Source organism: Pelobates fuscus, chromosome 1 (genome assembly GCF_036172605.1).
Source record: "Pelobates fuscus isolate aPelFus1 chromosome 1, aPelFus1.pri, whole genome shotgun sequence".
In the NCBI taxonomy this organism is placed as follows: domain Eukaryota; kingdom Metazoa; phylum Chordata; class Amphibia; order Anura; family Pelobatidae; genus Pelobates; species Pelobates fuscus.
Genome location: NC_086317.1, coordinates 314,986,077 through 315,000,009, shown reverse-complemented (window position 1 = coordinate 315,000,009; position 13,933 = coordinate 314,986,077). Strand labels below are relative to the sequence as shown.

General features: G+C 43.7%; 1 protein-coding gene across 1 annotated transcript in view; it reads right to left on the bottom strand.

Annotated features, from left to right (window-relative positions):
- Positions 1–13,933, bottom strand: part of VWA3B (von Willebrand factor A domain containing 3B) — a 242,141-nt gene that overhangs the window by 190,618 nt on the left and 37,590 nt on the right. Inside the window, exons 5-6 of the mRNA XM_063459114.1 lie at positions 7,827–7,983; positions 5,270–5,439 (exon numbers count right to left, since the gene is read on the bottom strand). Of these exons, the coding sequence (XP_063315184.1) occupies positions 5,270–5,439; positions 7,827–7,983 (327 nt within the window). The remainder of the gene's footprint in view (positions 1–5,269; positions 5,440–7,826; positions 7,984–13,933) is intronic.

Here is a 13,933-nt window from a genome sequence, read left to right as displayed (position 1 = left end):
AGTGCAGAGTGTGTAAAATGAATGTAGTGTGTTTGTAGTAAGTACAGATTGTGTGTAATGAATGCAGTGTGTGTATGCTGAATGATGTGTGTGTGTGCTGGATGATAGGGGGGGAAGCATTTTTTTTTTAAATTTGTTTTTATATTCTTACCTTGCCAGGGAGGGGGAAGATCGCCTGGTGGTCCGGTGGTATGGTGGAGAGAGCCAGCCGCTGCACACGGGGGCCCAGCAAACTCTGTGTTCCCTCTCCAGGCCCTTTGTATATCTCTTTCTTCCTACCTTTGTGTTTCTCTTACTTCCTCATCAGCCCCTTTTGTGTGTCTCTTTTCTCCTCACAGCCCTTTTGTGTCGCTTTCTTCCCCCCAGCCCCTTTGTGTGTATCTTTCTTTCCCCCCGGCCACTTTCTGTGTCTCTTTCTTCCCTTAGCCCCTTTCTGTGTCTGTTTCTCCCACCACGAGCCTCTTTGCCTGGCTTTTTCCTCCCAAACCATACAGACATAGATATACAGGTACAAATACATACATGCACAAAGGCACAACCATACAGGCACGTAGTCATAAAAGGAACACAAACAAACACAGTCATACAAGCAACCAGTCATGCACAGACACACATACAGTCATACACAGACATACAGGCAACCGGTCATACAGAGACACACAGACGGTCATACAGAGACACGCAGACAGTCATACAGAGACACGCAGACAGTCATACAGAGACACGCAGACAGTCATACAGAGACACGCAGACAGTCATACAGAGACACGCAGACAGTCATACAGAGACATGAAGACACAGTCATACAGTGACAGAGATACAGTCATACAGTGACATACAGAACAAGGCATACAGACACAGTTATACAGAGACATACAGACGCAGTCATACAGAGATTTACACACAGTCATAAAGAGACAAACAGACGAAAGGCATACAGAGACATACATAAACAGACATATACTGCTAGTGATGAGAGGAGGAGAGGGATGGCTGCTAGTGATGGGAGGGAGAGAGGGGGATGGCTGCAAGTGATGGGAGGGAGAGATGATGATGAGAGAGGAAGATTGCTGTTAGTGATAGGGGTGAGAGTAATGGCGGCTAGTGATGGGGAGAATGTGTGGCTGCTAGTGATGGGGGAGAAGGGGATGGCTGCTAGTAATAGGGGTGAGTGAGGTATTGCTGCTAGTGATGGGGGAGAAGGGGATGGCTGCTAGTGATAGGGGTGAGTGAGGTATTGCTGCTAGTGATGAGGGAGAGGCGAATGGCTGCTAATGATAGGGGAGAGGAGGATGGCTGCTAGTGATGGGGGAAAGGGGATGGCTGCTAGTGATGGGGGAGAGGGGATGGCTGCTAGTGATGGGGGGAAGGGGATGGCTGCTAGTGATTGGGAATAAGGGGATAGCTGCTAGTGATGGGGGGAAGGTGATGGCTGCTAGTGATAAGGGTGAGTGAGGGATGGCTGCTAGTGATGGGGAGAAGGGGTGGCTGCTAATGATAGGGGAGAGGAGGATGGCTGTTAGTGATGGGGGAAAGAGGGTGGCTGCTAGTGATGAGGGAAAGGGGATGGCCGCTAGTCATGTAGAGAAGGAGATGGCTGCTAGTGATAGGGGTGAGTGAGGGATGGCTGCTAGTGATGGGAAGAGGAGGATGGCTGCTGGTGGGGAGAAGGGGTGGCTGCTAATGATAGGGGAGAGGAGGATGGCTGTTAGTGATGGGGGAAAGGGGATGGCTGCTAGTGATGAGGGAAAGGGGATGGCTGCTAGTCATGTAGAGAAGGAGATGGCTGCTAGTGATAGGGGTGAGAGAGGGGTGGCTGCTAGTGATGGGAGAAGTGGATGGCTGCTAGTGATGGGGAGAAAGGGATGGCTGCTAGTGATAAGGGTGAGAGAGGGGTGGCTGCTAGTGATGGGATAAGGGGATGGCTGCTAGTGATGGGGAGAAAGGGATGGCTGCTAGTGATAGGGGTGAGTGAGGGATGGCTGCTAGTGATGGGGAGAAAGGGATGGCTGCTAGTGATAGGGGTTGGGTGGCTGCTAGTGATGGTGAGATTGGATGGCTGCTATTGATTAGGGTGAGAGAAAGCATAAGAGGAATAGAAGTGAGGTGGCACTTTTGGACCAATAAAACACAGAGCCCCACATGAACTACAAGATTTAGCTCTGTGGAGCTCTGTGCTAGATACATTATTATTGCATGAAAAAATAAATAAAACATTGCTGCTTACCGTTGGTGGTGTAAGTAGCTGAAAAGAGATGTTCTTCCTCCTCCCTGCTCGGTAATCCTCTAGCAGGGCCTGACAGGAAGTGAAGTAAAACGCCCCGCCCACTGCAGGCTTCACTGAGTCTTCATTCCTCAGTAAACTACCGCGGGGGAGAGTAGTGTGAGCAGGCACATCTCCTGCATCTTGACAGCCATCAGACCACCAACAGCAGACAGTGCATTGTGCTGGGTACGGGGAGAAATGAGCACAGCGACATTGCGCCCCCTGGGCAGGTCCTGCAGGATCACTAGCGGGAACGGCGTCCCTGCTTTGGAAAAAGTGCAGGAACGCCGTTCCCATGCGTTCCTGCAGGACTCGAGCCCTGGATCATATTGTCTTTTTTTTTTTTTTTGCAGTGCATATAGTGATTACAACTGGCTCTAGGTACCCCAACGGCATTCCTTGAGCTTCTTGGCATAGATAACAAGTAGGGTAATTGCTAGACAGTGCACATTTTTTAGTATAATAGGAACAGGATAAGGTTACATGCAAATAATACACTCTTTAAGTGTGTAAGCTTTGTATAGAATAAAGAAGCAGTTTCAATAATTCCCTGACGCATAGGTTTAGGTCAAACAGTAGGAGCACGCTAACACAATAAACAATGTAGGGTCAAAGATTACAGGCTACGAATTGAACAAGGCTGAGCTAGAATGACCACCCCAGGAAATAGAGAGTCTCTAACAAGCTGTGCACACAGTAGTAACTGTAGATTACACCTCAAGATTCACGCAGTTGTTAATTAGTAAATAAAGGCATAATCAGCATTGAAATAGCTAGCAATATGCTTATGACAGTGCATGAGAGGTGAAGTAAGTAATTAGCATACGGTTAAAGCAAGGTAGACAATCTGGGGAGAGACTAGCTGACATGTTTAAAACACAATATGTTATCTAGAAGTTAGTTAGCCTTAGATGAGTCACATAATAGATATTCACTGGTGTCTGGGGTTTGTTCAAGTGTCTTTCGAGTGTCCTGCTGCCCGGTACAGTCCATGTGTTTGGTGAGTGGCTTGGCAAAGTCAGTGCTGTGTAATGCCCGGTTCTCGGCACTGTCAGAGTGTGTCGGTTAACGTTGCTATCATCCGACGCCTTCTCTCAGGAGGCAGCTTGGGTTCGCCTGTGGGATTCTGCAGGTTGCCACGTTGCAGGTGCGAGGGAGGATGTCCCTCCAGCCCCGGGCTTGTGTGCAGTCCGGCATCTCTCGGCCACTTACTCGGTTGCCCCTTGGGTTCGAGTAATCTCCACTTGCGGGAGGGACGGAGGGTTTGAGGGCTGCTCGACGCTTGGGAAGCTTGGTCCTCCGCCCGTGTGGGTGATGCCTCTGGGCTCTCGGCCCTGCGGTCTGCCGCCCGGGTGGGCCAGGGTGTGGGTGAAGCGGCTGGTACGGCGGACGTGCGCCCGAGGGCCTCCCCTTCGCCTCCCGTGGCCTGCGTCTCTGCTCCCTGACTGGCTGTGATGCGGTTGGTTCGGGACGGGACCTCAGTTGCCGGTTCCTCAGCTTGTCCCAGAACCTGGCGAAGATGGCATCTAGGCGCTGAGAGAGGTCCGGTAGTTCCAGTGGTTCCTGCAACCTGTGCTGGGTGAGTGTGATGCTGCCAGTCGCCATTTTGCCTGAGCCACGTGGAGTTGGATCGCCGGGGACAGTGTGGTCGGGTGCCCCAGATGTCCAGTGTGGACCGGGCTAACCCCCACCGGTCCATAGGGGGGGGGATATGCAGGGGGTTCGCTGAGGTGTCTGTCCCAGGTCTCGCCGTAATAGAGAGCGGCCGTCTCTCCTCGGCTCGACCGTGAGTAGGCCCCATCTGCTTGCTCGGGTTCCCGGGCGTCGTAAAGCGTGAGTCGGGCGTCTGTGGATGTCCCCGGGTTTCCCTGGTTATGTGCCTGCCTTCTCGCTGGTGTTTCTATTGATTTTGGGGGTAAATACCCCATTTTTCGTGGTTTGTGAGCCGGAGCTGTGTCTCGGTGCGTCTATCCAGCTTGGCGGCTAGGCTCCGCCACATCATATTGTCTTTTTACATACATATATATATATATTTGAGGTGTCTGTGCCTTCTTCTGTGTCACCCTGCTTGGGTGAATGTGTGGCCGGGTTTCAGGTACAGTCGCTGGGTATATTCAAAGAAAACTTGACGCTGATCCCTTAGAACATAAAATGTATTTGCTCAAGTGCAAACCTGCGTTATTTGTATAGTTACCAAAGATAGAGTGCACACAAAGGTCTTTCTTCAATGGTGATATTTATTCAAAAATACACTTTACATCAGTCCCAATCAACATTTTGACCCGATCAGGTATTTTTCAAGATCTCGTAAAAGACCTGAATGGCTAAAAATGTTGATCGAGTCAGATATACAAGTGTATGAATAAATATCGCCATTGAAGAAATTCCTTTGTGTGCACCCTGTCTTTTGAAACATTGAAACATATATATAAATATATATATATATATACACACACACACACACACATATATATATATATATATATATATATATATATATATATATATATATATATATATATATATATATATATATATATAATATAAATAAAACCATACGTTTGGTCACCATGATATAATATTTATATATATAAATATATATATATATATATATCATATGTTTGGTCACCATGATAGAATATATAAAGTTAACTAAGGAGTTGTATTTTCAGCACAATATTCCATAAAATATATATATATATACATATAATATCATGGTGACCAAACGTATGGTCTTATTTACAAACTTTATAAAGAACAATATCTCGCCACATTTTAATTCAGACAGGTACAATACATTTATCCAGGAGAACAATGTATTAATCATAGTACACTGTTTAGCTATTGTTCCCTTAAAGTAGCAATGTCTAGTCTTTTAAAGAAGCACTTAATAGCCTACTGAAACCTCACTTTGAGCAAAGCATCATGGGAAATACACCACAATAAGGAAGGGTTAAAATGAACAAATACATCTACTATAAGTTTTTACATTATAAAACATACCTGCCAAGGGATTGATGGCTTAACTTCTTCCAAAATTCAATAGTTTCTGATTTCTGAGGATTATAGGACACAACATGGATTGGGCAAGGGCATTTTGAAATCCTTTGTGACAATAGCAACCTCTTGCCATCAGGAATATCACCCACAGAAAAGAGGTAAATGGACTCAACCTAAAATATAATAATACATTGTTTTCATATGTCCATCAATGTGTGTGAATTGTTTTAATGTCTCATTTATAGAGATCTAAACAATTAATTGCTTTCAGACAGGTATAGAGTAGAATTGATCTTTCACCAAAAGTTCCATTGTTGTAGTTTAGGGGCAAAAAATCTTAAATCTAGATTTAGACTAATTCAAAGTTAACTATGGAGTTGTATTTTCAGCACACTAGTCCATAAAAATAGAATTACAATGTGACTAATGAATTTCTATTTAAATAAAAATTCAACTGACTGAATTGTTTTCCAATTCAGATATTTTAAGTTGAAATGTACACTTCACTTTAAAGTTACTCAAAATGAAATTTTATAGAAAACCAAAATATTTACGCATGGTAAATTTCCTTTCTAATAGGATTAGTGGTAGTACCGATAATAGGGTTTTTGCCTCCTGTCAATCTTATAGGACAAGCAGCTCAACTAAAATTTAAAAAAATAAATCTGTTTACTATAAGGAAAGACACCTAACTTCTCCCGCTTTGGTTATACAATATTGCAAAACCAAAAACTCCCTAGAAAAAATTCAAGATTTCTGCAAAAAATTTAAATATACTGAGAAGGTAGGAACTGGTGCTGTTGCTAATCCTATTAAAAAAGAAATACAGTAAGTAAACTTTAGTATATTTGTCAGAGATACAGTACCAACGATAAAGAAAAAAATGACTGGGGGAAGGATTCTATTACTTCACCACCATTTGATCGTGTTTTGGAGTAGGAAAAATATATGGTTTCCCTGATTCCACAATATAGTACAGCTTTTAAAGTCTGTTTTTCTGTAGTTGTTCTTTTGTTTCTTAGAGAACAAGGAACAATGGTTTGATTACATCAGAAATGTAAGAGCAACCTTGTCTTAGATAAATAGATAAGGTGAAAATGTTTCAAGAGCCTGAAGTTTTTCTAACCTGTTGACTGATGTGATGGCAACAAGAAAAACGGTTTCCCCGGTAAATAGTTGTAAAGAGCAGTCTTGGAGATTAAAGGATGCCTCAGTTAAGAGGAAAGGGCACAATGTAACTGCCAAGGGGGTACGATTTCCCAAACTGATTAATTGTGAATGCTTAAAGGATCAGAGGCTAAATTCTGGATGGTAAATGAGTTGATAGCTGTGATCTAAACTTTTAGTGTAGCAGGCCTGAGACCTTTGGTAAACCCCAACTGAAGAAACCTTAGGATATGAGGCATTGAATATTGAAATGAGTTAATCTGAAGAGATAAGCACCATACTAGAAACTTTTTCCAGATCTTGTGAAAAATAGACATAAGTGAATCTTTTTCTTTTGAGCTATAAATATATTAATACATTGTCTGAAAAACGTAGGTTAAATGGAAATATTACAGAATTGTAAAGACATCTAGAATATCCAGATCATCTAGTTTGCAAACTGTTCCCTAGGCAATTCTCTGCTCCTACTCCAGAATGTGTATATGAAATTGAATGACAGCTTTGAAGACTGCACTGAGCTACTTGTCTTGAATAATTGATGAATCAATAAATGATTCAGGCCATCATCGTTTCAGAAAACATCTGCAGTGAGATCTGCTAGAGGTATCCGATGTGATGTGTTTGATTGTGAAACAGATATCTGAGGAAAGAAACTGTGTCTTCCTCCCCACCTCTACACTTGTATAAAAATGGTTCTTTGTAAGCATAAGAGAGTCCAGTCTTAATGGCAACTTGTTCCATTCTCTTATGATATTTACCTTAAGGTCCAGGAAACTGATGGAATTGTGCTATCATACGACCAAACCAGATGTTTGCCAGAACCCTGCAGGAATTATGGGTTATTTGCTAAAATACAGCTGTTAATACAGCTGTTATTCACTGAAGTGAGAATTGTCAGGAACTGAAAGTGAATTTCAAACTTAAGGCCAAAGTAGTCAAATGTGAAAGCATAGCTGACTTGGAGAATATTACCAATTTGGCAGCTTCGACCTTAAATTTGAAAGTCACTGTAATTCACCATGAATTCTCAGCAATTTAGATTTTTAGCAAATAACCCATAATTCCTGCAGGGTTCTGGCAAACATATGTAGGCAGACTTTCTCTATACCTTTTAATGTTATGTAAAAGAAAAGACTGATAGCTCTTTAGAACACTGTTGGTTGTTTAATTTACTGAAGCATGCTCTAAGGAGCATTCGAAAAAGTTGTCAGTCTCATTTCTGAAACTCTGTAACAATCTCACAAAAGCAACAGTTTATTAAAACACAGCTTTTAGTGAGCACAGCTAGTAAGTAACAGCTGCCACTTTATGGTATAGTAGGTCATGAGCATCTAGCCCTTTAGAAAAGCAGCCACTGAGAGATTATGAAAGATCCATGGGTTTAATTCGCTACCTGCTCATTCATTGCTTTTGAGAAAGCTTTTGTGGTACAATCTACATTCTCTTCTGGAGGGTATGGTAGGTTCAAAACCCATTCCACGGCTTCCTCAATTGACTTCTGTGTGGCAAGAACAGTTTTCTGGTGCCACTTCAATGGTATCTTTGAAACCCTAAAGATAAAGACAATAATGAAAGGTTTATTCACCTGCATGCTGCATTTGCTGTAGCAAGACTGTTTGTTTCATTAAAATTTATTTTCAGATGGCTAACATTCCTCTGAAGTACATTTCATTTTACTATCAACAAAATAGAAATTTCATTGAGCTGATTTCAAATGGATTGCAAGTTAACTCAAAACTAAAAAACAAACAACAGAAGGTATGCACAACGTGGAAGTGGGTGTGATACACTAGCTCAAAAACACCTGTAAAGTGGTATCCCCTACACCACTTAAAACATAGAATTATACATACATAAAACAAGTGGAGCTTTTAAATTTCGGCAGGCTTTCTGTAAAAATAAAATACATACAGAAAATAGTGCAATATGTCTATAACACACTATATAGAAAATAGATTAAGAGATTTGTCAAACTCACAAGCCTGGAGTCATACCCTCATATGACTCTGGTGGTATAAGCCTCTGGACCATTTGGGGGTTGTCCAGACCCTTCTTTGGCAGCGTGCTGGATGTTGAGTGATTCCTTTTGTGCCCTTCTGACTGGTTTCAAAATAGGAATAAATACCCAGTGTGTCAGGGTTCTTAAAAAACGATTTATTCCAAAGAATTATAAAAACAAGATATATATAGTAAAAAAGTATACTTATCCCAGATGGTACTGGGTAGACTTAATAGTCCCAAGTTCAAATTGATAGTCCAAAGCGCGTTTCGCCTTCTCATAAGGCTTCCTCAGTTGGCTGTTCTGTTTTCCGTCTGTTCTAGTGGCTTTTTAAATGCCTCGTTTGCCGGTTTCACTAATTCCGTCTTTTACTTCCGGGTTTCGTCACTTCCGGTTTGCGTCCTTTTGGAACGCACCGTGCGTTCCAACATCAGTTTCGTCATTGGGACTTCCGTGTGTGTGTAATTCAACAAGCTTTATTGACATGAGGAAGTGTCCCATGCATGAGAAATGATTCACATAGGAACAACTAAGCAGGAAAGTTTGCATATCTGCATAAAGTTCGTGCAATGTGGGCTCATACATATAATATAATACTCATACTGATAAAAGTGAATTTTAAAAGGTGATTCCTGAGGGGCGGAGCCTGCGCTCGAGCTGAATGGCTGTGTGAGGACGGAGCTCCCGAGCCGACGGCTAACTAAAGCAAATCTTTAAGCGGATAATCAGCAGGATACTGCTCCAAAAAGGGGGAGAAACATAATGTCACATCGGGGACTGAGAAAAACGGGAGACAACAAGGATAAACATGCGTTCTTCACCTCGAAAACGGTAACTCCCAAAAGTACCGCGAATCACTCTCAAGATGGCGACGGCGACAGTGAAGACAAAGTGCCTTCTCAACCACAATCCCCACAGCACTCCCCACAACGCACCATGCAAATACAAGTGGATATATTCCAAAAAATGCTGGACGATATGGCTGTGAAGATCCAGCTATCTGTCCAGACGGCAATCGCAGAGTTAAAAAAAGATATTACAGACATAGGGAACCGCACAACACATATGGAAAACAAGATGGCGGAATACGCCGAGGCCCATAACAGCCTGGCAGAAAAGCTGGAGGTATTGACAACACAAATGGAGAAACAAGAAATAAAAAACATGGATCTTGAAGATAGGTCTCGGAGACAAAATGTGAGGGTAAGAGGCTTATCAGAGGACGTCCAAAATTCGGACCTAATGGCATTTCTAACCGGCCTCTTCCAGACCCTGGCGCCCGACATTCCTACCGACATGCTGCTCATGGACAGGGCGCACCGAGTAGCAAAACCCCAACACCTACCGACATCCACGCCGCGAGATGTGCTCCTCAAATTCCATTACTTTCATGTGAAAGAGACCATCATGCGTGCTGTTGGGCCTCAAAAAACCTTACCGGACCAATATAAGAAGATCCAGATCTTCACGGATCTCTCAGCAGAAACACTGAAACGCAGAAGAACCTTCAGAGACATCACCTCCGAACTAAGAAACAGGAAGATTCCATATAAATGGGGATTCCCGATCAAATTATTAATTCACAAAGACTGTAAAACACATGTCGCACCAGACGTTGACACCGGCACCCGCCTACTGCATTCCTGGGGTATCGACATACCGGCAGGTCCGACTAGACCCCTACAGAGACCACCATTAATCCCGGACTGGCAGACGGTGAGGCAGCATAAATGACACAGAAAGACCAAGTTCACCTGACGGAGGCACGAACAGGACCTTCCAGTGGCACTTGAGCCGAACTTCCCTCCCGCACGAAACAACACAACACACCTGATATGAACTCTCTAAACCTGGACTATATTGATAGATCCTACAGCTAAGGGGCACAGACTGTCCATATGATTCGGACGAAAAACCGGGTGTGGGTAATGTACTGACGGTATTGGGTGTGGAGATTTGCCCTTTAGCTCTTAGAACGTCCCGCAACAGACAAACGAAATGCCCATTAGAAAAAAAAAAGGGGCCTAACCTTACCTAACTTACCGAACCGGCCGGGGGGACTTAAAGGTCCTGTTCGCCCGGTGCGTATAAACTAGTCCTCTCCACCAGCTTCACAGTGGCGGACGAGAAAATGACCCCCACCCATGCCCCAGCTAGGCCCACACCTACCATCACCAATACCAATACCAACACCAATAGCGTTAATAATATCACTAATCCAGGTCCAATTAAGAGTTACATGCAAGGGAGGTCTCCCAATATATGAGACGAAGCTTACACTCCCCCAGGCTCCACTTCTAGGAGCAGGTCCAGTGGCACGTAATGCAATATATAAAAAAAATAAAATAAAATAAAATAAAAAAAAAAAAAATAAATAAAAAAAAAATAAATAAATAAAAAATAAAAAGATAAAGTTCTACAGATAGTTTAAGAGCCGTGGGCTCGGGATTACATTCACCCGGGCAGTTTGCAGGCTAGACCAGGCATCCTCAACCCCCCGGACAGGGAGTGCTAGTGAGGGTAACTAGCAGGTTCACTGGTGCCCTTAGGGAAAGACAGGGCACAATGGATAAGTTATATTTTTTGTTGTATTTTTGTTTGTATATATGTTCAATGTTTGTTTTACTCCTATGGTCCACCATCAGGTCTCCCACATACAGTCACACACGAAGCCCGGAAAGGCAAGGTAAAGGGATAAAGCGATTCCTCCATCCGCAATACAGCAGTAATGGTAACAAATCCGCTCAACTGTCACAGAATATGCATGATCTCAACCAGGGTACATTGCAACTACACAGCACTACTTCCAACATACACATTCAGTCTAAAATTATATTCACATAATGTGCAAGGACTAAACATACCGTACAAACGCCATGTCCTGACTAGAGAACTCAAAAAGACTCAAGCTGACATTGTATACCTGCAAGAAACCCACTTTAGGTCAGGTGACCACCCGCAGCTTAACCCAACCTCATATCCCCACCAAGCGCACGCCACCACTTCCAAAAAATCTAGAGGGGTGTCTATACTCCTTGGAAAGGACCTAACAGTATCCTCCCACAACCAAATTCTTGACCCAGGAGGCAGGTACATCATTTGGCAATGCACACTCAATGATCTCGAATACACACTGGTGAATGTATACGCCCCGAATACCAACCAAAGGAACTTCCTACATAGCGTCTTTACCAAAATAGAGAGCATAAGAAAAGGCACATTACTAATTAGCGGGGACATCAACCACGTACTAGATCCGGGGTTAGACTCCACCAGACCGACAGCTTCACAACACTACAAACTCCTTAAAAACCAAAGCAAAGGCATTAGAAACTTACTGTCTCTATTTGGTCTTCGCGACGTTTGGAGAGCACTCCACCCGACGGACAGAGCATATACACACCACTCTAAAGTACACAATTCATACTCCAGAATTGACAATTGCTTTATGCACGAATCAACCATGAACGGTATAATAGATTGTGACATACTGACGGTTGACTGGTCGGACCACGCACCTGTAACACTAACACTAGCGAACTCTTACGAGTATAAACACAGGAGTCCATGGCGCCTGAACGAGAGCATACTCTCAGACACACAGTACTGCGCAACATTGACAACAGAACTCCAACACTATTTCAACACGAACACCTCGACAAACACGAACGCACACATGGTGTGGCTTGCACATAAAGCCGTAATCAGGGGCTTGCTGATTAGCAGGGCCTCGTATCTTAAAAAGCAACAGGAAAAAGAAGTGACACAACTCCAGCGGCATCTAGACAACCTCCATGCAGAAAACCAGACACGAACCTCAGAGGCGCACAAAATACAAATCACTACACTCCAAAACAAACTCAAGGAGATCCGACTCCACAAATTTGGTCTAATGATGAACAGGGTGAAAGCCCGCACATATGCCCAGGGGAACAGGGCCACCAAACTAGTAGCACACCACCTAAGGGAAAGACAACAACAAACACGAATTGCACACATAGTAAACACGAAAGGACAAAAAGTACATTTGCCCCTAGAGATTTGTGGCGAATTCGCACAATACTATAGCAGACTTTACAATCTCTCGAAAGACCCAAACACACCTCAGCCCACCAATAGTGGCATACAGGCCTACCTATCAGACATACCTCTACCGACGATATCCGATGCCCAAAAACAACTCCTAGACGCCAAGATCACAGAAAGCGAAATAGCAGAATGCATCAATGCCCTGCCAAAAGGGAAAGCACCAGGCCCGGACGGCTTCACCAACGACTATTACAAAACATTCCTGCCCCAGTTGGCCCCACAACTATGCAGGGCATTTAACAGGGCACTTCATACCGGAAGCTTCCCCGCAGAGTATTTAGCGGCCAGAATAATCACCCTCCCGAAACCGGGCAAGCCACCAACACACTGCCAGAATTTCCGCCCTATATCTCTCCTAAACTCAGACACCAAGATATACGCGAAAATTTTGGCCAACCGACTCAAAGACATCCTCCCCACTATAATCTCGGATGACCAAGTAGGCTTTGTACATGGGAGACAGGGATCGGACAACACACGTAAAGTAGTAGACGTTTTACAAGCGATTCACATAGATAAAACCCAAGGACTCATAGTCTCCTTAGACGCGGAGAAAGCCTTCGATCGACTAAATTGGCTATTCTTGGAGGCTACCCTCACTAAATTTGGATTTCCCCCCACATTTCTCAAAGCTATCAAAGCCCTATACAGTGGCCCAAATGCAGCGGTATCGACGTCCGGGTTCCAATCAGAGCCATTTGACATCACTAATGGTACCAGACAAGGCTGCCCCTTATCACCGCTCCTATATGTATTGGCCCTTGAACCACTTGCGGAATCAATCAGACGCAATCCAAACATACATGGTATAAACATAGGAGACAGAGAATACAAGATTAATCTTTTCGCGGACGATGTCCTACTAACACTATCCCAACCGTTGATATCACTCCCGAACCTCCAACACGAACTCCAGCATTATAGTACACAATCATACTATAAACTTAATATCTCCAAGACTCAAGCAATGGGGATAGGAATAGCGAGGGACACACTAGACAGACTGAAATCAGCATTCCACTATGACTGGAGGGAAGACTACCTTATGTTCTTGGGTATCAGACTTACTAAATCGCACAACTCGCTCTTCTCCATGAATTACCAAAAACTTTTCACGGAAATAGAGTCCACACTGAAGAAGTGGGATGGAAAGTATCTATCATGGTTGGGCAGGTGCGCAGCAGTCAAAATGATGATTCTGCCAAAAATACTTTATCTATTCAGATCGCTGCAAATTCAGGTCCCCGCTAGATACCTCAAAGCACTACAGACGACTTTACTCAAGTTTGGGTGGAGAAACAAAAAACCCAGAGTATCCTGGAAACTCCTATCTAGAAAAATAGAGGACGGAGGGTTGGGGTTCCCAGATGTGAAAGAGTACCATAGAGCTACACACTTGGCTAATATCCTGG